Below are 22,939 nucleotides of genomic sequence, written 5' to 3'. Positions count from 1 at the left end.
GAGGTGCCAGAGAGGGGAGGAATGGTTTCAAGACGCTCTAATGTCTGATTTTAGACGGAGAAAGTGCGCCCTCGCCTCTTCAGAAAGGTTTATGTAAGTTACTGTCAACACAAACAATACTGTGATGTAGACTTAAATATCTATTTCTACATATCTACATCATATATCTATATCACATCGTGTGACTTAAATCTTGGTCACATGACAGATTGCCGTAAGTAAAAGCAATATCCTGCTAAGCCAATCACCTGCCTCTGGGAACTCCTCCTCCTCCACCCCCAGTTTCCTACTTTACGCCTCCTGCGGGAAGGTGCAAAAAAGAAAATGGCCTGCATGCAAATACTGTATGGAAGTAGGACTGTGACGAGGAGAGGAATGGTTTCAAGACGCTCTAATATCTGATTTTAGACGGAGAAAGTGCGCCCTCGCCAGTTCAGAAAGGTGTCCCAACCTGTACCCCCACCCCCTCAACAGTTTCCAGCAGCGCAGGCGATACACGTGAGGGGCCCGGTCATAGGCCCCGTCCCGCGGCCCGACTTCCACTAGTTCCGCTAGTGATTTGGTCAAATGAAAAATGTTGGAATCATGAATTATTAATTCAAACGTTAAAGTATTAAAATATAATTGTGACATTCAAAATAGAAGAAAATTGATTTTAAAAAAAGTTTAATAAAGTATTTTTAAAAAGTCACTCGCTGATAGTAAAGTTTTTTTTTAAATGAATGAAATGACTCTCACTGTTAAACTCTGACGTTTTATGATCTGACGTCAGTAGTCCGATTCTCCCGAACCAGAGAAGAAAAACAACCGAGCCGAGCTAATCTCCTTTGCCACTGGAGAACCGAACCTGCGACTCTCCACTCATCCATCCAGCCAGCCGTGTTTCACCCACACCGGGGTCGCTGGAAGCCTTCGGCGGCTCCGGGGCTCCTCATCATGGCAACAACAGTTACCGTTAACTAGTCGTTAACTAGAGCGGCGGGACTCTGGAGGCTTGACAGTCGGCGCCAGCAGCAGCGGACACGGGGGACGGAGAAAGACGGTAGTGTTCTCATTCACACTGTAAACTCTGGTTAGCAACAATGCTAACAACAACAATAAGCAGCAGCTACCTGGGAGCCAGCAGGGAGCCGATAAGAGGAGGTTAACCCGACATTAGCCAGCTTTAGCAGCTCGGTTTGTTATTGTGGTTCCAGCTTGTTTTACCTGGAGGCTATCGAAGCTAGCCTGTTAGCTCTTGACAGTCACGGATTTCTTCTGGGTTCTTTAAAATTCATAAATTAAGCAGGTTATTTGGTATCAACAGTAGCAATCTTTTCTAGTAGTGACCTTATCTGAAAGCGTTAACACTGAAACCCACCTGCTATAGGCATACTAGGCTATGAATTATAGAGGTGTGTACTCCAAAGCAGGCTGGATCTTGACTGTATGAGTCAGATGTGTCTCTACAAGGAATTTAAATTTGTATTAGCAACTATAATGGTGTGCTCAGCAACACCTAATAGCAGGAGTCTGCAATAAGGTGAAGAAACAGGAGGTAGGTTACAGGTGTCAAGGCGTACTTAACGTTTTAAAAAGTTTCAGTTTAAAAACAGCTGCACTTTCCATTCTTGTCTTTTTTTAAATGAAGTGTCAGATGAGGTGTTGGAATGAGCAAAGTTTTTTCCAACTGTACGGAACATTGAGTAATGTTTCTTTTGCTGCACTCTACCTATCAGCTGGCTGAACAACAGCTCGGGGGCTTTTCCATCCAGATCCTCTTAAGCATTGTTTTATTCACTTTTAATTATTTTTATTTGCTCGTGTTTGAATTTAATCATGGGAAATGCATACATAAAGAGCATAAAGAGCCCCACATAAAGCAACAGACTGCAAGCTACGATCAGCATATCATGCATGATATCGGTATTATGGTGTAAAGATCGGAAGTTTAAAAATATATTTAATAATATCTGCAATCAACACATTTAGCCAAAATACGGTGAAATTTAGCTACATATATATTCTGTATTTTTGCTTAGGTTATTCTAGTACAATATTGTAATTGTGATGATCAATATACTGTTATTTAAAAACAACATATATTAAAATATGGATGATTTTTGACTTTCTGTTTAACAAAAAAATTTTGATTGTGTTATATATTTTTAAATTCCAGGATATATACTATCATACAACATTTTATTTCTCATCCATGCACTACAGTTTTTACATGGAGACTTAAAAGACTGATTGTATGGAGAGTATGCTGAGACCTGTTGTGCCCTGTAGTGAAGTGTGTGTGTGTTAATGTTTTGACTGTCCAGCCTTTTGCTCATCCAGAGTCTGAGCAGGCAGATAGAGCCTTGTGAGAAAAGTTATTGTGGGTCATCCTTTTGTCGTGTGCTTTAAGAATAAATGGTTAAAGATCAGATGCTGAGACTGAGCTCAAAGAGAGGATTAAGTGTATCAGAAAAACATTGTACAATGGTCATTGTACATTGTCATCAACTATTCAGACAACTGAATAGTTCTCATTCAGCCATCTGAATGAGAACTATTGTTCTTGCCCTTCACAAATCTGAAGAAATGCTGTGTACCCAGAAAAACATGTGGAAAAAGTTAACTTTATGGCCCACAGAAGGAAACCAACACTTCTGTGTGGTGCAACGTGGTGTGGCAGTATCATGCAGTGGGGATTTTTAATTATTTTTTTTCTTCAACAGGAACAAGGAAGTTGTTAAGAGTTCATGGGAGGATAGGTTCATCTAAATACAGAGCAATCCTAAAAGAAAACCTATTGGAGGCAGAGGTTCACCACCCGGCGGGACGTTGACCCTAAACAGTCAGAGCTGTTTATATCCAGAGTTTATATCAATGCATTTTCATGTGGCGGGGTGGTCCAGTCAAAGTCCAAATCTGAATGCCATTTAGAATTTTTTCTACAGATACTCTATTTGCAATCTTACTGAAATAGAGCTAATAAGCTAAGAAGAATTAGCAGCAATTCCAGTCTGTAGGTTTGCAAAGCCGGGAGACAGAGACCTACAACTAAAGGCTATAACTGGAGCAAAAAGTTGGCTCTACAAAGTATTAACTCTGGAGGGAAGAATCATGTATCATTTTTGTTCCAAATTACAATGTATCTGCTGCAATGTGTTGGTCCTTCACACAAAAGCCTCCCCCCTGATAGACTGACGTTTGTTGTGGTAATATGATAAAAATCTGAGAGTTGTCCAAGGCAGGATGGCAACCAATTATATGATTAGGTTTTCTTTGAGACAAATCTCTAACCAGCTCTGTTAGATGTAGAAGCTTCATCGCCACGTCACCCGTCCTAATAACTCAGTGGACTTTGCTTGTGTGTGTTTAAATATGGGCTGGGCGTTAAGTAAATTCTGAGGTCATATTTGCTGTGCGTTTGTTCATTGTATCATCTGTGTGTGTGTAAGGAGGGCAGGACAGGACACAAGGCAGGGCGTTGTATCTAGACCAGCAGCCCCAGTTATTTGGAACAAAAGCTCAGTTGTTGATAGATCATGTGACTGTGTGTGKGKGTGTGTGWGTGTGTGTGTGTGTGTGTGTGTGTGTGYGTGYGTGTGTGYGTGYGTGTGTGTGTGTTCCTCCCTCGTCATGTGATGCAAGCTCGAGGCAGGCTCTGAGAAGTGCTGAGTCGAGTCTGAGAGGATCCTTCCACCGAGGGAGCAGGCAGGCATGTGGGCAGGGAGCGGAGACGGCCGTCCACACGGCTGGATGGATGGGTGTCGGATGGAGAAGACGGAAGCGTGCGGTGTGGTTTCTCTTGGCTCAAACGGGAACAGTCAGATGTCGAGTCTCTTTGCCTGTTTTTGGACTTCGAGCAGGAGAAAAGTGAAGATGCAGTGCTTCCTTATGAATCCACATGTCAGTGACGAGGCAAGTTTGGGCTTGTTCTGTTACCGTTTTGATGCTTTCATTGGGATTTCGATTTGGGAAACTTTTGCGTTTTCAGCACGACGTCAACACCGCCGCTGATCCAACACCAACCGAGAACGTTTAGAACAATGCTGTGCGTCGTATCACTTCTCACTCTTACCCACATGACTCACAGTTAACAGGCCACAGTTATTCATTCCTGTAATTATCCTCTGCTGAAAGAAATGCTTTAAAACTAATGCAGGCGTTTTAGATGAGCTGCGGTTAGACAGCCACGTGTCCTCAGTCATCTTGCAGGTCCTGTATTGCTTGTTTGATTGAATGCAACCTGCTTGAGCGACCCTGCAGCTAACTGTTGGTTTTGATTTTGCTTTGGACCGCATTTTGATGTTAGCTATTCATTTTCCATCTGTACATTTGTTCATCTGTCGTGCAGTTGTTAGATTTGACCCCTCATCATAGATCGCATGCAGGACTCTGCCCGCTGACACACCCTTTAACTCTATCTGTTTCTTATTGACTTCTTGCTGCACGGAGCAACATTTCACAATCTCAAACTGCCCGTTGAACTTGTTTCATGGTTGAAAGAACCACTTTACAGTAAACATGCAGAGTTTCCTTTGACTCAGAGTAAAGGGCTTAAAATAGCTATAAGTTAATAAATAAATTAAATTATTGGGAGCCTAGACCTGTGGATATGTCATGTGACTGATGAGCATTTCGAAAATATGAATCACACACTAGTCTTTCTAAAATGAAGTTAAAACCAGAAGTTTGCATACACATTATTATTAATACACATTACCTTCTTGTCTGACATAATATATGTGCTTAACTTTGCCTTTGTTATTACATTTTGGATTACCGATATTGGTCAAACGTTTTGGGTTTCCTTCTGCCAGCGTCTCACAATAGTTTTCTGGTATTTTGGCTTTTATGAACCAAGGTTGTTGGTCGTCTTTTTTCAGATCTACTGACAAATTACAGCCACGCCAAAACACTGACTTTGCTCTCCTTGTGCCACTTTGTAACTAATTTGACTGTGTCCTCAAGGGTCACTGTCCATTTAGAAGATCTATTTGTTTCTAAGCTTCGACTTTGAGGCTGGTGTCTTTAGATGTCGCTTCAAAATCTTCCACATACAGTATTGCCCCCATCTAGTATAGGAAGTGCAGCAAAAGATTCCACACAAGATGTTGCCACCCCCTGTACTTAAAAGTTTGCAGAATGTCCATAAAACTTTTCTGTTTCAGACCAGACTTTCTAATCTCCATATGTTTCTTTTGGTGTAATTGTTTCTCCCTATCTGAGGTGTCTTTCATCCCTTGTTAGTACAGGACTTGTTTCATTCTGAATAACGACACGCTACTTTAGCCAGCATCTTTTTAAGGGTTTTTTTCTTCTCCTTTTCTCCTTTGATTGATACTCCCATTCCCATGCTTCTTGTACAATTGTTTCATTGTTTAAAAAGACTAATATGGCACCTTAGACATCTGAACGTTATATCCAAGGATGAACCAGACTTGTGAAGGTCTGTTTGCCTTCCTGAAATCTTGACTGACTTCTGTTGTTTTTTTCCATGACTTCACAAAACAAAGCCTTGTGAATGAGGAAGTGCCTTAAGCTCCCAGGTGTGCCACCAGGTAACCCAAAGGTTGTGAATTGACCAATCAGAAGCCTTCAAAGGCATGACACTTTAACCTGGGATCCCCCAAGTTGGTTAAAGGCGGAGTAATCTTAGTGTATTTAAGCTTTTGACATTGAAAAAGGTAATAAGAAATTATCTCAATCTTTGTTCTAAGATTTAGCAAATGGGAATAATGACTAATCAGCAAAGGTTTAGACTTATTTAATGTCAGAGAATGAGAAACTAAGGGTTATGTATCTTTTTTATCTCAACATCTGGTTGAAACTGTGAGATCTGAGTCCATCGTTGGTTTTTTATGATGCTGAATAATTGAGCTAATATCATGTTGGTCTCAGGAGCACAGCATGGCTCATCCATTATACAGTGGTTAGTGTAACTGAGCGTGTTCGAGGAGTCTGTGCGGTCGAGCTGGTGCAGTGAGTTTGTTGGAAAAACATATACATTTTCTGGACTGTGCATTCATTTTACATCCTGTTGGTCTTTTTTTTAATCATAGTATTGTATCTATTTTAACCCAGGTATTTTATTTGATCAAAAATATTTCAGTGCAAGATTATTTTAGGTAGTGTTTTAACTGTGAAGAGGAAAAACACATTCTTTTGTGTTTACGCTTTTCTTTGGTTTCAGAAATAAAAGGAATGCTTGGCTTCTGTAAATGTTTTAGTCATCAAACCGTTGTTTTGTAAATTAATTTTTAAATGAATTGACAATTTAGACCTTTGCAAATTAAAGAATTTGTAAGAGTCTAGTGGCCTATTACTTAAACCAGTGCCTGTTTGTTTGCTGAACTCGTAATGAAATTTCATTACAGAAGACAATTAAAATGTCAAAAAATTACTTTTAACCATTGGTTGGCAAAACATCCCCCTGGTTATCATGAATTAATGTGAAACATCCCAGCAGCAGATGGTCATAATTACAAAGGTACAAAACTGTCTGGTATGTGGGAAGTTGATTGATCTGCTCAGTCTCCTGATCGAACAATATTGTGACGAATTGGAGCGGAGATTGGAGGCCAGACCTTCTCATCCAACATCAGCGTCTGACCTCACAAATGTGCTTCTGGAATAATGATTCCAGTGGAAGGCCCTCCCTGAAAAGTTGAAGATGTCATAGTTGTGGAGTGTGGGCAAGCATCATGTCAAACTATAGATTAATAATGTGAGGGCAAATAATCTTGAAAGTTCACAGTTAAAGAGCTGCAACGTCATCATAATAGTCCTTTGATTTGAAGGGTTGTGTACACACCTTGCATTGCAGTAATGTTAATAACCTATTCCTGTGCTTAACAACTTGGCAGAGGAAGTTTAGATGAGAAGTATTAAAGGTGTCAGACACTTGCCTAACTAAAGGTTGTTGCTGCACTGAACAGGCACAGAGAGCTGGTTCCTAGCAACTGTTACCATCGCTGCAGGTCGGAGCACTGTCTGGACACTGTTCTTGTGTTTGATGTAATGACTTGGCTTTCCCTGAGCGCTTCTCTTCCTGTAACAGCAGACAGGCCGAAGCCACTCGGGGAGAGATGGAGATCAGATCTCTGCTTTTAATACCACAGTTAGAAAAACACAGGGAGATTTTAATTGTACTAAGTAGTGATCAATCTCAATGGTAGGGAAATCTGTTATTTCTGCCCAGTGCATTTAATACATATTAATCTAGTTTGCTTGTTTTTTTCAGTGGCTACTGTTTTTGACATTAGCCGAGGTCACCAGGAGGAGGGGCTGTGTCTCCTTACCCCAGGGGAGAATGAATCATGACCTCAGTGGTGCTGGTTGACACTGGTGGGACGATGGTGGAGTATGTCACAGCTGAAGAAGATCCTCAGCAGGTGGTTGTCGGACAAGAGTCGATCCCTATCTAATACTAGTGCTATATTGTAAACGACGTGGCTTCATTTTTTTTTTTTGTCCATTTCCCTCCGTAGGAGGGAGTGTATGAGGCCGACGCGGAGCTGGAAGGAGAGGTGGAGGATGAGTGTGAAGCAGAGGAGGTCTGTGAGGAGCTGGAGGAAGTAGAGGAGGCTGATGAGGACCTAGCAGTCATAGTGGAGGAGGCGCCCACTGCTAGCCGGCTGGATGAGCAGGGTTACTCCGCCCAGGTGGTGGTGTATGGGGATGAAGCCTACGTCATGCAGGAGGTGGAGACGGAAGGAGAAGGAGGTGGGATGTTAACATTTTTAAGGAGCATTTTTGTTTTGCCAAATCTGAGCCAAACGGATCAACTTTAATGCAAGAAAGTTTCATCTTGCACAAACTTCAGTGCACATCATTGTGATTTTTATGCGACAGACCAACACAAAAGAAATGCATAATTGTGGAGTTGAAGGATTCTTTTACAAATAAAAATCAGTAGTTTGTATTTAACCCTGGCAGATCTCCCAGCTCAGTGAGACTGGGTGGTTGGAGAGTATCGGTGAAGTGTTTCTGAAGATTCGTGACTGGACTTACATCAGGTCTTGTCTGTGAGTGGACTATTCAAACACATGCATAAGCTTTGATTTAGCTCTGGCTCTATGTTCAGGGTCAGTGTCCTGCTAGAGGTTGAACCTCCAGCCCAGGCTGAAGTTGATTGCAGGTATTCTTCCAGGGTTGCCCTGTTTTTATCCCATTACCTCTGACCAATTTTCTCTCCCTATTGAAGGAGATCCCAACAGTTTGTTTCTGCTACCACCAGGTGTCGCCACGGGGAGTTCACTGGAGCATCTCCAGTTATCATTGGGTCTCTTTGGCTGCTTCTCTGATAAATGCGATTTATGATTAGTGGAATATTTGGGTCTGAATCACAGTTTTTATATTTTGATTTGTAAAAAAAAATGTAGAAACCACATGTCATTTTCCTTGCACTTCACGATTACACACTTCACACACTTCTTTGTGTTGGTCTATCATATAGAATCCAAATAAAATCCACTGAAGTCTGAGGTTGTAATAGGAATTATGTGCACATTCAATCATGACTGAAAGGGTCACCTTAAACTTTAGTTTTAGTCTCTTTGATTTTTTGTTTCTGTTTGCTAAGTGCAACAGAGGAGATGATCCAGAAAAAGCAGTCTGTAAATGCTGACAGACCTTCATGTTGTTAGATCGCCACCTTGTGGATAGACTTTAAATAGTTGATGCATAAACAAGAACAGATTTACCAACCTGATGTTAATTAATAGATCAATAGTTAATCTGTTAATAATGTCAGTTAGTTTCTGAATCCATCCAGAAACTAACTGACATTAGTTAGTTTTGCTCTTTCTTCTTGGCAGAATAAAAAATGATTGCCAACAACTGTTTTTGCCTATTTAGTAGCTAAAATTTAGATTAATAAAATATTTATTTGCTAAAGTAGTTTGCTGCTCACTAAAAATTAAACCGCTACTCCATGAAACTTAAACACATTGCGGTTCTTTAGGTAATTTTGTTTTGGTTAAATTAGAAAACCAATAACTTTAAATTGACCCATATTAACAATGGATTTTTGGGGGGATATTTTTGTACTGTGCATGTGAGCAGGTAATTATTTTTACCATTTGGTACTTGTTCGGTGCACATTTTTTTGGTAGGAGAATGTTTTCCATTGAACATAGGTATGTCTCTTCCTGCCTTGGGGATGTTCTCTACGATTTTATAAATAAAGTTACACTTATTTGTATAGAGCTTCTCCGATCAATCAGCCAGAATGAATCACACAGTTTTTCCCTTCTTGTTCTTTAGCTCCTCTGTAAATTTATCATAACTAAAAACTTTTATAATTTTATGCCAAAAAATGCATTAACCAATCTAATGTTTACTCTGCTAAAATGTCAGGTCTGCACTTTTTTGGATAATGGTTAGTGACATAAGATTTAGTGCATAAAAAAGAAAAAAAAAACAGTAATTCTTTCCTATTCAGTTTGACTTAATATTCTTGCCATTGTCAAAGAACTTAGCATATTTCTTCTCTTTTGTAATATATTAATAACATTAAAATAACAATAAAAATGAACTGTACAAAAATGTACTGGAAATTGGCCAATAAAAGCTTGGCTAGTGAATCTCCAGATTTGTAATTAGTTTGTAAGCAATTCATCCGCTTCTGGTTGTGCTTGCCGTTTCAGATCCTTCTTTCAGTAAAATCTGCATTTTATCACTTTTCATAATTTCTTCAATTTTAACTTCATTATAAAATTTGAAATGTACGATTTTATATGTTATTTCAAAATAACACAAAATAACGGATTGTAGTTCTGAGTTAGATGCTGAAATTAAATAAAGTTGTATGGTGAAAAAAACAGCAGGTATTTTTGACGTATGAGCTACGCAGCAGAGGGAGGGCGAAAAGAGGACTTCCTGTGTCGCTCGCGGAGGGATTTGTACATTCTGGCGTGATTCGTCTCGTTGAGATTTTGCCTCAGCTGCGGAGTGATCCAAACAGTGAGAAGTCAATGAGAATCTGCAGCGAGAGGTGGAAACATGGCGACTTCACAGCATGAGGGGCACGCAAATCAGCTCGATCTGCTCATCAGAGCCGGTAAGGTGTTTCCACGTATTGAAAACTCCGACTTTAGAACCGTGGTTGACGGGCGGCTTTTGTTTTTGAGACTCGAAGCGCGGCGCTTCGGCCCGCCCGCCGCGGTGAAGCGATCAGGAAGTGATCACCTTGGTCGCAACCTGCATGGCGTTGCTCAGCGGCTATCAAAACCCGCTTTAAAAAAATATAGCGAAGCTTGCAGCTGGATGTGTCGGTGTGCGCCCTCAGATAGCTGTGTGCACGAAGCGTGTTTTGCATGTTTTGGTTGTTTTTTGTCGGAGCTCGATGAATGTGAATAACGGTTCGGCGCTGCACAACCAGGAAGTGTGTAGTTGTTGTCTTTGCCACGCTGTCTGAGGCGGAAGGACATGTGGGTTTATTTTTACTCTGCAACTGCTAGATATAAATATGTTATGTAATTTATTACACTTGTTTTTTTTCCGTGAAGCTCATATATTTGTTTATTTTAAAAGTAAATCTTAACAATCCTAAATGGAGAGCAACACTCCTTAAAAAGTAGGCCCTGTACTTTTTAAATTTTATTTAGCAAATTTAAATGATTTTTGCTCAGACTTCTGCCTACTTTCCTCCAGTATTTCCCCAGATTTTTAAGTCTATATATTATGATCCTACAATCGCCGTTTATCGTGTTTTTTTCCCCCAGCCTTCTTGTTGGACGCGTGGGACGGCCTGGCTGTGCTCGCTTTCTTCCACTACAAATGTCCAATCAGGTTTCAGCCGGGGCGGGTTCTTATCTGTAGCTCGGTCCAATGGGCGGCCGCGGCGGGTGTTGAGTGACAGGGGGATTTGAGAGCTTCTTCGTACAGAACTGGAGGGAAATAAAGAGGAGTGTAAACACGGAAGTCGTCAGAGGCAGAACTACTTTTTGTCGGACTTCCAGGGAGAAGATTATTACTGGGATCCACTCCGGTTCTGCCCTCATATCTTGCATTAAAATCATATTTTTACGTAATACCGTTTTAATAACATTAGAGGATTTAATGTGGGAAAAAAAAGAAAAAGTAGAAGAGACTTTCGGGTAGTATTTTAGCTAGACAGGGAATTCTTCCAGCTCATTGTCTTTGTTGGAGAGAGGGTCTGAACGAGTGCAGCTGTCTAAAGATAGCCTGTTTCTGTCCCCTGCACTGCTAGAGAGCCAAACATGGACAGGGCGTAATGCTTATCTCAGGTTTCTCACCGGTGATTGACAACAACAGCAGGTGCCCCCGGGGTCCCTCTCATGGTCCCAGTGGAGACCAAACTTCCTTTAACAAAACCTCAGTTTTACATTTTTGGAGAAATCAAACCATTTTGAACTGAATTATGATCAAACTTTGTTTTTCTTTTTCTAATAAATATTCCTGCATGCCTACACTGAAGTGCAGCATTATGCAAACTGGAAATGGGTGACACACAGTTGTATTTGTGAGACTATTGGGCTGAACTTGCAAAAATAAAACTAGTTTTTAAAGATCAGAATAGTGGACTGCAAAAGTTCTAACCTTTTGAACTTTTCACATTTTGTTGCATTACTACCACTAATTTCAGCTGGTTTTATAAAGATTTTTTTCATGCTAGGCCAACACAAAGTTTGCCGTAGTGGTGAAGTGTAATGAATAGGATTACAAAGTGTTTCTAATTAATAAAAACAATGCAAAACTTTATGTGTTGTGCTCCTTCAGAGCACTGCTCAGTCTATCATTTGGGTGAAACGAGGGAGGTATTAATCAAAGCAGCAGAGATTATAGGTAACTCAGGGGTGCAGATCTGTTAACACAAAAACCTTTATTCATCCTCTCCTGAATACTGACCGTTACAGAAGAATGGCAAAAAGAAAGCTCTAAAAAGTTGTTGCTGTAAAGAGAAAAGTGCTCTGGTTTGATGAGACGCTGAACTCTTTTTCTAACATCTTGAATAATATGTGAAGAAGAAAAAAACTGCATCACTTTGAATGCATCTTGACAGTTAAAGGTAGTGGCAGTGTTATGCTGTGGGGATCCTCTTATGCTGGATATTCAGGAATTTTATTCACACCTTTTACAAGCTGCAAAAGATTTGAGGCTGGAAGAAAATCCCACGTCGGGTCTAGTTAAACACCAGACCTAAATTTATTTGAGAGTCTGTGGAAACAATTGAAAATGAGGGTTTGCTGAGGGGTTCTTCAAGATTTTTATCAACTAATTCTGTGTTTATGTTGCAGTGGAGGCTTCTCGCTACAGCAACGTCCACTGCTCTGACAAAACCATAGAGGCGGCAGAAGCGCTGCTACACATGGACTCGCCGTCCAGCCTCAGAGAAGACCGCAGCCCAGGTAGCTGGAGTCTGGGATGCGCTTTGTCGTTTTTGCCGTAACTAATACAGAAGTAGTTCAGAGTTTTGTCGTATCTGTGCTTAGAATACGAAATACCCCCGACTCTGCAAGAAATCTTAGTGAAATGCTTCAATCAGTTTTCCTTTAAAACTTTACCCGTTTCTTCTTTTAGAAGCTTTTACTCCACAAAGTGAAGCTGCACCAGACTTCCTCCACGCTGCCATGCGGCCCGAAGTGATTGGAGAAACGGAGGTGGAGATTACCACTGAGGACTGCTGCGAGGAGGACGAGGAGGATGATGAAGAGGAGGAGATGGTCACCTCACTAGAAGAGCCAGAACCCGACAACGAGCCTGTCAGAAAGAAGCGAGGTGCACAAACCCGGCGTCTGTTTCCTCCTTTTTTTTTCTTTTTTTTTTTTTTCTTGTTACTGTTTGAGCTACAAATACTGTTAGATTTTGGTGTTTGTGCTAAAACCTGAAAATATGGGTTATGAGCTCCAATCCTATTATGTAAGCGCACCATCTAGTGGTCAGCTAAAGCCTCTAAGTCCAATCCCTGGACCATGATCTAATGGGAATGACGTGGGGTGACGTCAACCGTCGCGTTTCTGTGGCAAAACCAAGAATAAAGTCCGATGGTTGTGGACAGGCAGACCTGCTCCCGGGTGGCAGAAACTGGTCAACTCAATACAAGTGAAGCTGTTCGTAAAAACAGTGATTATACAACTGCATATTAGTTTGAATCACAGGAAGCTAAACTTTTAATAATTGATCAGTTTATATGGAAAATTTAGACAAAAACAATAACTGCTGTGTTTTTTTAAACAACCTAATATTCCTATGATTGGTTTTCCTGATTTAAATTCTGGGACACTTCCTGTTTGATTAGTGTGTATTGAAATAATAGCAGTCAAAGGGATTTAGAACTTCACTCACTGTTTTAGATGCACTGCTCTCATTATACATGAATGTGACCTCTTTCAAAATGTTTCCTTTGTAGCTGGACGGAAAACGAAGGCGCCCCAGTCGTCCATTTCTAACGGTACACCAGATCTAAGCTTCAAGAAGAAACCAAGAGAGGGCAAAGGTATGTCTTTGTTTAAATAACTCAACATTGCTCAACAATGATTGTTCAAATCAGGTTGTTTGCCTGATTATAAAAATTAGTTTTACAATTTGACGCATTTCAGTGCGACCAAAGAGAAAAGAGAGAATCTGGAATGGGGCAAATGCTATTTCACAACCGCGTCGATGAGCATATCTAGCCTGAATGTCGCTAACGTCACTTTGACTTTCAGCAGGTAGCACCACTTATCTATGGGAGTTCCTGCTGGACCTCCTCCAGGACAAGAACACATGTCCCAGATACATCAAGTGGACCCAGAGGGAGAAGGGCATCTTTAAGCTAGTTGACTCCAAGGCCGTTTCCAAGCTTTGGGGTAAACACAAGAACAAGCCAGACATGAATTACGAGACTATGGGACGGGCGCTCAGGTAACCAGTCTGACGGATTTGAGGTTTAAGCTCAGTATTTGTCGTATTTTATTTTCAGATAACATTTTAAATCTTCATAATTCCTCTTATGTCAGATATTACTACCAACGAGGAATCCTCGCCAAGGTGGAGGGTCAGCGGCTGGTTTACCAGTTCAAAGAGATGCCTAAAAACATCATCATTATCGACGAGGACAAGGTGGAAATGTCTTCCCCCGATGACCTCATGAGCTCAGAGTCGCAGTCGTCCTACGATCGCGTGCCTCCGCCTTCAGAGAGGTTGCTGCATAACGCCGAGCTGCCTTCTCCCAGGAGACCCAACATCCTGCGGGGCTCCAACAGACCCATCGTGGTCCAAAATCCTGCTGCCACAGTGAGCGGACCAGCAGTGATGGCGGCAGCGCCGAGGATAGTGACGGTTTCGGCAGCGCCCGACGTGAGCCAGACCATGAGCCAGATCCCGACCGCCACAGCGCCGAGGTCAGAGTCCTGCCAGGAGACCGTAGCTTCCTCTGTGATGACACAGCTAATGCGAATATTTTTGACTTTTCCCCCCCATGCTAAGTGTTTTTCTGACTCGTCAACAGGACGGTTCGAGTGGCGATGCAGGTGCCGGTTGTAATGACGTCTTTGGGCCAGAAGATCTCCACCGTCGCCATGCAGCAGCCAACAGGGACGACGGTGGCCCCGGGGCCCACCACCCTGCTCACTAGCGCGTCTCCAATCGCGGCTGCTGCTAATCCGAATTCACAACAGAAGGTGAGTAGATGTGGACGTTTTCTCACAGACTGAAAATATTTCATTCACTTACTCTGTTTCTGCCAGCTGTAAGTTCAATATTTTTTCTAAGATATATTATTGCAAAACTTACAAATAAAATCTGATTTTAGTTTGATTAAAGATGGCGACGAAATCTTAGACACTGAGCCCTTCTTGTATTTTAGCATCCCTTGGACACCAGTATGTTGTAAATTGACAACCACAGACTACGAATGCAAAAAATGAATAAGACTTATGATTAATTGTCGATTTAATGGTTTATTAGAAAACGGCTGCTTATCAATTAATCTTTAGTTGATTAAGATCAATCAGCTTTATATGAACTCATTCATGCATAGCTTGCGTCCCTATAGACTGTGTATTTTACGGGATAGATCAAAACAAAGTAATAAAATAAAAAATTGAAAAAATGGTTTTAAAATCTTTTACAAATGAAAATCATTAAAATCCTAACAAGTCATTAAAATTTGTAGTTGTTCTTTGGTAAACGCCTCCGGCTGGTTCTGTATTTTTTTGTTATTTTTATCTTTTTGACTGAAATGTTATTTCTTGTGAAGGTTGTGATCCAGACTATCCCGACAATGGTCCCAGCCACAGCAGAGAACGGAGACAAGATCACCGTCCAACTGGCCAAGATCATCACCATCCCAGCCCACCAGTTAACCCAGTGTCAGCTCCAGGCCTCCACGGGGGCCAACAAACCCAACATGGCCGCCTCGTCGACGGGCATCAGCCTCCTGGGAAGCCCCCTGACGGTGCGAGCCCTCGCTCCCGTCAACGTCGCCCCGGGGGCGCAGGTGATGAGGCTCACTGTGCCGACGCAGACGCAACCGCAGACTCTGATGGTGTCGCCGCCAGCCGGCGTCGGCTGCGGCCAGGCGGTGGCGACGCAGCCGCGTGTCATCGGCGGCGTCATCAACGGTTCGGATTTAGTGATTGGCGGCCCGGGCGGGGTTACGGTGGAGAAGCTGAAGGCTGCAGGAGTGCAGGTCCAGACGGTGCAGCTTCCCCTGACAGTCCATCAGAACCTAGTGAACCCAAAGACCGTTCAGAACATGAAATCAGAAGCCACAGACACTCAGGTGGTTATGAAACTGGAAGCTCCACGTGCAATTAAGACAGAGGAGCCGGAGTGTTGAGTTACTAACATCTGTTCTTTCCTTTCTCACCGCCTGAGAAGTTAGTTTGTACATTTCTGAAGTTCTTTTTACTATAACTTGTTATAACCAGCAGCAGACTCTTGAAGGACAGTTCTTTGTTTTTGAGTCCTGAACGTATCTTCACATCTCCCCCCTGGACAAAGAGCCGCTCGGTCTCCCTCGGAACGGCAGCGGAGCCTCTTCAGCTGCGTGTCGGAGGCTTGGACCCAAACCGAGAGGTTCAGTAAGGAAAAGGCAACGGGACCAACTTTGATCACTACACAACGGATCACATGCACCGAGTCCCATTTGAGGATGAACATGAAACTGCAACACTAAAAAAAAGTAAATAAAAGGATTACAACCAAAAATGTAAATAGAAAAAGAAACAGCGGAGAGTGAAGAAGGTTCTTTTTAAGAGTGTTCATTTCTACAGATGTTAAAAACCAGCATTTTCTTGTTTTTAAAACTCGCATCACTGTGTGAAGAAAGCGTGAGTGGATGAGAGGAAGGAGATGTGGGCTTTCGTTAGGAACGATATCAGTCATGTTTGTATATATTTATATGACTATATATATATATATATATATCTTTACAGTTTACGGAGCTAGCAGTAACAGACAGCCTTAGGTTTTAATTTGAAATGTTTCTTTGCCTGAACAGGAAGCTGTTTGTCTTTTGTTTTGTTTTTTCTTTTGATACTTTGTACCATGCACAGTGTTATTGAAACTCTGAACTGTTGGACTTTTTTTTTTTTCCCCCCTCTGCCTCAGTTTGGCTGCTGATGCTGGTGTAGGTTGACACTCGTCCACAGTGTACTTGCAGTGTGTCCTTCAGCGTCTCTTAAAAAAGTCCCCCTGCCCCCAAACCTACATGTGGAAAATGGATTTATTACAAGTCTTTAAATTTGTTACTTAGTGCAGAATGTTCTGCAGGCAGGCTGCATGCATATGCAATAAAGTAAGAATGAATCTGAGCCAATGCATGCTGCCACATCTTTACAGAAAAAGTAAGTATTTGTCATTTCAATAATCATAAAATGCATCAAATTATGCAAAACAGCTGCAGGGCATATACAGCTACAACCACTGTGGATCCCCCTGATCACTTTCAACAGAGGGTCAATGTGTCAGTCTGCCTTGTCGGTCCTGCCGCAGCATTTCAATAGTTTAGTTTTTCTGAAAAGAGGGAAGATCGTCTGTGTTCAGACTGAACTGTTTGTATATTCAACATTTGAAGCATATTCTATTTTGTTGTACTCTTGTTTCAAAGTGTATTAAAGTAGATTTTACTGAAATACAAAGACTTGATACCTGTGGGGGTTTTATTGCTGAAGTGGAGGTTTTTGAGATTGTACATTTTTGGTTCCTAAACCTTGCTGTATGCAGTTGAGATAAAAGCAGTATGAGCAAACATAACTATACAAACTTATCAGAGGAGACATTGAGGACTTCAGTGGTTTCTTTGCACGTTTTACAATTCAGTTGACCTTTACTCAAACTAAACAAAACAAAAGAAACCAAGAAGAAAATCATTCAAATGTTCCTCTGAATTTTCTGACCTCTTAACTACAATCAACCTGACGCAACAATCAGGTTAGGGCTTCTCTAACCTGCCGATAGCGATCTTACACTATTTCGATTTCGAATGATCAGCTCTCACTACCTGAATTGGGCAATAATGCTGATCATCCTGCTCACAGCAACGACGCCCCAATTTGTAAAATTGGGGCGTCGTCACACTGTGAGAAACGAGTTTCTGTAAAATTGCAGTTATTTTGGAAGCAAAGCTCAGAAAACTGTCAGAGCACTTTTTATGCTGTCTTTAACATTGTATGCTAGTGACATGCACAGTAATTCCCCTTGATGGTGGATCCTTACAGTCACTTGGACTTTCAAAGAAAAAGTTACCAACATTTTCAAATTCAACATGACCCAAAAGGCCCTGAGACAGACTGGCAGCCTGCCCAGGGTGACCCCGCCTCTCACCCGGAACGTTAGCTGGAGATGGGCACCAGCAACCCTCCCAAACCCACTAAGGGACAAGGGTGTAAAGAAAATGGATGGATGGATGGACATGACCCAAAAGAACCAGTTAACTTCAAATGTAACAAAAACAGCATCATAACTCTTATGCTTCTGCAGCAAAGATTTTTGTTCCGCTATCGATTTAAAGAAAGTGTAAGGTTAGGTCAACCCGGCTTCTTCACAGTACCAAACTCAATTAAACATTGGTGCAGCCATAATTTCATAAAATGTAGTAGAAAGGTCAAAGTCACAGCAGAAATTTAACACCATTTTAGTTAGAAGAAGGCAGGGAGGCAACATTGCTCAGGCTCTGTTCAGCCTTCCTGTGAAGTCTCCCTTTGTTTTGGCAGCCGGTTAAACGACCGGTGAGAGTTTGTAGGGAATAGTTTGTCCTTCAGCCAAAACTTTTACACAGATGCATTGCAGATACATTGGCACTAACAAATTGTTAGCGTGTTTGTATGGCAGATTCAATGACTGTCTAAAATGTAGACAGACACCAAATGTCTGAAAGCTTTTCAAAGTTCAAAGACTAAAATCCTTTAAAAAAAACCCATGAAAACTACACATTATCTGGCAAAGACACTTTATTTACTTTCAGTACTATATGATGGTAGTATCAAGCAGTATTTGTATTACAGTCTGATTTCAGTATTTTGTAAAAAAAAAAAAAAAAAAGTTTATGAGCAGCTTGATTGCTGATGATGGTATGAGACGATCAGCTGGTGCAGACCTAGTTCAGGCAGGAAGACTTGCGATGCATTTATCTCTTCAACCTCAACACTGCAACATTTCAGTCACTTCACACTCGAGGCCTCCTGTCGTCACATCTTCTTCACCAGTTCCCTCACATTCGGCTTCCAGGCTTTCTGTGGAGTGAAGCAGCGAGGGAGAACCCCTCAAGTCCAAGGAATCGACATTTCCCCATCGACGAGCCAGCCTCTCATTCCTTCTCCCTGAAGCTGAAGTCGCAAACCAGAGAGAGGTGGTCGGATGGATAGCTGTAGGATGGAAGCCTGTTGGGCCCGATTTGCTGCTCGTCCGGCATGTCCAGAACAGCGTCCACTCTCAGTGTGTCTTTAGTGTACCAGATGTAGTCCAGCGTGCAGCAGCACTCCCCGGTGCCCCGGATCTTCCACGTTGTGTACTCTGGCTCGCTCACGCCGTCCTGACTGAGCTTCTTATAGGCAGAGTCCAAACCCAGAGGGGAAGTGGCGAAGCGTCGGTACACTTCCTCCGAAGGGACTGCGTTGAAATCGCCACAAATCAGCAGGGGGACTTTGACGTTGGAGTTGCCGCCGCCGAGCTCCTGGACCAAATTCTGAAGGTGCCAGAGGAGGTCCGACCCCTGAGCACTGCGGAACCACTCCCAGCCAGATCGAGCTTTTAGGTGAGTCGCAGCGACGCACACACACCTTCCACTGCTCCGACAACGCAGCGTCGTCACCACGGCAACCTGAGGCAAAGGTGCACCGTGTCAATAACATTTATTATATTCTTCACGAGACAAAAGGAAGAAATGTTACCCACTTGATTTGTGGGGATCATCATGGCGGAGAGTCTGATGTTCACACTGTCCAGGAGCTCGAATCGGGACTCGTCAAAGAAGAGGGCACAGCCGTCGGGACCGCTGTTGCCTTCTACATCCAGGCATGGAGACCAGGGTTTCGGACAGAAATGGCTGCTGTAGCCCAGATTCGCCAAAACCGGCTGGAAGGAGTCATAGTAGTGGTCTACTTCCTGCAGACACAGGATGTGAGGTCGGTAGGCCAGAATCTCCTCCAGGATGAGGCTCCTCCTTCGGGACCAGCTGAGGGCCTCCAAGGGACACCGGACAAAGTTGTCAACTCCTACGCCCAGAGCTGAGGGTCAGAGGAAGGAGGAAGGTATGAGAAGCCAAAAACCACAAAGACACACCGAAAGGTTTCCAGACTCAAAGACCACTGCTACACGTTTCTGTATGGCAACCTGCCACTTCCACCTGACCTATGGACCTCTGCAGCTCATCCAGAGTCACTGCTTAGCAAACGATCAATGCTTGTCTTCCCCAACATGTCATTGGCACTAGAAATGCTAAACTCTTTCCACTGTTAATTAACAGAATATGGGTGGGCAATATGGACTAAAAGTTTTATCACAGGATTTTGTGGTACTATTGTGATAATGATAAAAGTGATGATTAAATCTACTTTGAACTTTTTTTTTTTTTAGGTAAATGTGGATGTGAATGTATGACACAGCAATCACAGCGCAGCAAAACACCCCTTAGTAATATGCTTTTTGAGGACACCAGTCATACAGTCTCAGTAACTGCATTTAATTATATTTTCAAATGTATTGATGTGTAGCGACACTCATTGAAGAAACACTGGAGAAAATACTAGAAATAACAAACCGGACAATATGGACAGCTTTATAAAGTCATTAATTGGTTTTTATTATGACAACCTCAAATCAATAGCAATAATTGATATAATAAATGCCCACCCCTAACTGAAACACTAACCCGGTTTAAATCCTGTCTTCATGTAGTTTGTTCACTAATGTTCTCCAACAAACCTATGAAACATTCATTATAGTTGTAATATCACAAAATGTAAAAGGCTTTTTGCTTTAATGGCCACTAGGGGGCAGCAGGTAAGGTTTGTGACAGTGAACCAAAGCCTCAGAGCCTCTCAGATAACGTCTCTTAGGATATGGGAAAAAAAACAAAAAAAACCCCAACAACGCCACAGTTCAGACTAATCAAAGTGAAATGCACATTTCCTCAATAAACGTGTTTTTTTATGAGCGGATGCCAATAAAAATCAGTCTACCTTGGGCTAGGATGTTCCACTGCATCACCCTGATGGGGACGCTGGCAACGTCGTCTCCATGGTCAATGTAGACAAAGTTTCTCTGCAGGTGAGGAGGTCGGTCCCTGAGGGCCTCTTCACACTGCTGAAGCAGCTCCACTGTATCAAGGGGGCATACGGGGGAGTTCTTCTGCTGCTGCACCCAGAAACACACAACAGATAGCGTTCAGCTTTATAGGCGGAAAAGTGTAACCAATATAACCAACGTCATGAACAAACAAAACAAAATGAAGCATTTTAGAAAAGCAGAAGGTTTGTATACCAGGCAGAAATCTGAATCCAGGTTGGTAAGAGCGGGCTGGTGGGGGCTCAGGTAGGATGGAGGGAGGGACAGGGGGGAGCTGCTGCCGCTGAACGTCTGAGTCAGGGTGTTGTACAGCCTGGTGGCTCCTCCACCCATCGGACACACTAGTGGAGAGAGAAAGCCCCCGCATGATTACCATCGGAGAAAAACTCAACAAGACCGCTGGAGCCGCCGCGCTGAAATTAGAAAAATCTCTGGATTATTCTCAGTTCTTAAGGCGAGTTCAGAGCTTTCACATCTGGTGAGCTTTATAAAATAAAAAGACTAAACAGCCGGTCTTTTTATTTAGAAAGAGCTGATGGACATTCTTACCTTTCTACCTTAATAGACTCCATACTTATGGAAATTTCCCCAATTATCCTGCAATAACACATTATTAAATCAGTCTCAGCAGTTCTGTCAGATTTTCCTCTTTCAATAAAATTAATCTAACAAAACATTTAGACTAAAAGTAAGATTATTTTCAAATTAAAATCTTATTGATGAAAGCTTGAGTCTTCTATATATGGCTTCCTGAAATACCAACAATACCTGGGAATCTCACTGGGAGTGAACTATTTAAAGTGTCAGCCTGATGCCTTTAGTTGCCAGAAACTAGTCATGCAACAACCTGTCAGTGTCAAAATGTCATGCAAGAAGTTCAAAAGAAAATGTGTTTTATTACAATTTTATAAATCTTGTACTTTCTTGAAAACAATATTTGCGCAATACGACTTTTATGTGCTCAAATGAGGCACTGGTCAAACACTTAACTTCATTTGGCCAAAGAAAATACATAAGTGAAGGAAAAGTCATTAAAAAATAAATAAATTACAAAATTTGTAATAAGTGTATCATACTAGTATGAGCTCTTTACACTTAAAGATTTTGGACATGGTTTTGAAGACTTGGGTGTTACATCTCATCAATCAACTTGGAAAAAACCTAAAATATTCTGACTTACAGCAACATAAGAATCAACAGCACACATCTTCTGAAAGTCAACTCCATTCACACCCATTGTAGACCTGACTTCATGTCCACGTTCCAGACATTCAGGACATGATGCCTCCTCATGTTTGGACTTTTAAAACTTCAATGTGTAGATATAAATGTATGCTCAATGTGTCCGGTTGGAAAACCTGCCAATGTCTCAACTCCTTACGTAGAATAGGAAAAATGTTGCATGATGTAAAACTAGAGGTGCATGATAAAAAAAAATAACACTCATCTCTAATGAATGGCGACACACAAACTAAAGAGGTAAAAATGACAAAAACAAGCTGCCCATTTAAAATCCGGACACCTGTCACATTCCTCAGTCACTCAGGTCAACAGGACTGACACGATTCCCATCAGTCTTCAGTATCGAGTTGAACAGCAAGTTGCCCTTTTCTGCCTTTTAACTCAAGCAAAGACAGACCTGTGGGATGCCAAAAATAAACGCCAGTCCACAGATTTGGTCACTAATACCAGCTGCAAAACGTCCAAAACGCCTTTCATCATCTGAAAACATGTTTTTTTTTAAATCAATTTCTACATCACTTGAAAATTTTGTTCATGTATTTTTTGAAAAATTTGATTTGATAAAAAACAAAACAAAACAAAACAAAAAAACTGGTCAAAGTTTGTTTTTATAGTTGTTCCAACATCATCAGCTTGTGAGCGCAGACAGCTTTTGATTCGGCCGATATGTTAGTAGGGTACTTTAATTAAAATTACAATTAAAGGGTGGCAACCTTTACACAAACCCACTCTTAATCTACACTCTGCGATCTTTATTGGACTTAAAGCAATAAAATAAAATTTTTAAAAGAGATGTTTATAAAAACAACCTAAATACAACCATCTGACTGAATTCATTGTAAGAAATTGGACATGAATGGAAATCTTCTGATTCACAGTTTTCTTCCAGCTGTTCTTCCACAGAGAACAGCTGAATGTAAACCTTGTAGAGGAATATAATTGTTTATGTAAAATCCCATAAAAGCGCATTGGGATCAGCCTGAGG

The 22,939-nt window shown here is 41.7% G+C and overlaps 2 protein-coding genes across 12 annotated transcripts in view; one reads left to right on the top strand and one right to left on the bottom strand.

Annotated features, from left to right (window-relative positions):
* Nucleotides 1–768: 768 nt before the first annotated feature.
* Nucleotides 769–17,068, top strand: elf2b (E74-like factor 2b (ets domain transcription factor)). Of its 8 annotated transcripts, none has more exons than XM_017306808.1 (10): nt 769–1,042; nt 7,220–7,370; nt 7,467–7,701; nt 12,240–12,350; nt 12,526–12,720; nt 13,352–13,438; nt 13,650–13,845; nt 13,941–14,324; nt 14,432–14,603; nt 15,182–17,068. In XM_017306808.1, exons 2-10 carry the CDS (start codon nt 7,296–7,298, stop codon nt 15,761–15,763), a joined length of 2,037 nt encoding a protein of 678 aa, XP_017162297.1. In that variant the 5' UTR covers nt 769–1,042; nt 7,220–7,295; the 3' UTR covers nt 15,764–17,068. The 8 variants fall into 8 exon arrangements, with proteins under 8 accessions (XP_017162297.1, XP_017162296.1, XP_008405718.1 ...); XM_017306807.1 differs by having other exon boundaries at nt 770–1,042; nt 12,523–12,720; nt 13,653–13,845; XM_008407496.2 differs by having other exon boundaries at nt 770–1,042; nt 12,523–12,720.
* Nucleotides 17,069–18,359: 1,291 nt separating this feature from the next.
* Nucleotides 18,360–22,939, bottom strand: part of LOC103463886 (nocturnin-like) — a 14,883-nt gene continuing 10,303 nt past the window's right edge. For all 4 annotated transcript variants that reach the window (XM_008407610.2, XM_008407619.1, XM_008407627.1 and 1 more), the window contains 4 exons: nt 20,908–21,053; nt 20,607–20,781; nt 19,321–19,652; nt 18,360–19,246 (listed from right to left, as the gene is read on the bottom strand). In XM_008407610.2, the coding sequence (XP_008405832.1) occupies nt 18,734–19,246; nt 19,321–19,652; nt 20,607–20,781; nt 20,908–21,045 (1,158 nt within the window). In that variant the 5' untranslated portion in view covers nt 21,046–21,053 and the 3' untranslated portion in view covers nt 18,360–18,733. The remainder of the gene's footprint in view (nt 19,247–19,320; nt 19,653–20,606; nt 20,782–20,907; nt 21,054–22,939) is intronic.

This window comes from Poecilia reticulata, linkage group LG1 (genome assembly GCF_000633615.1).
Source record: "Poecilia reticulata strain Guanapo linkage group LG1, Guppy_female_1.0+MT, whole genome shotgun sequence".
Lineage (NCBI taxonomy): Eukaryota > Metazoa > Chordata > Actinopteri > Cyprinodontiformes > Poeciliidae > Poecilia > Poecilia reticulata.
This window is presented reverse-complemented; position numbering and strand designations above follow the sequence as displayed.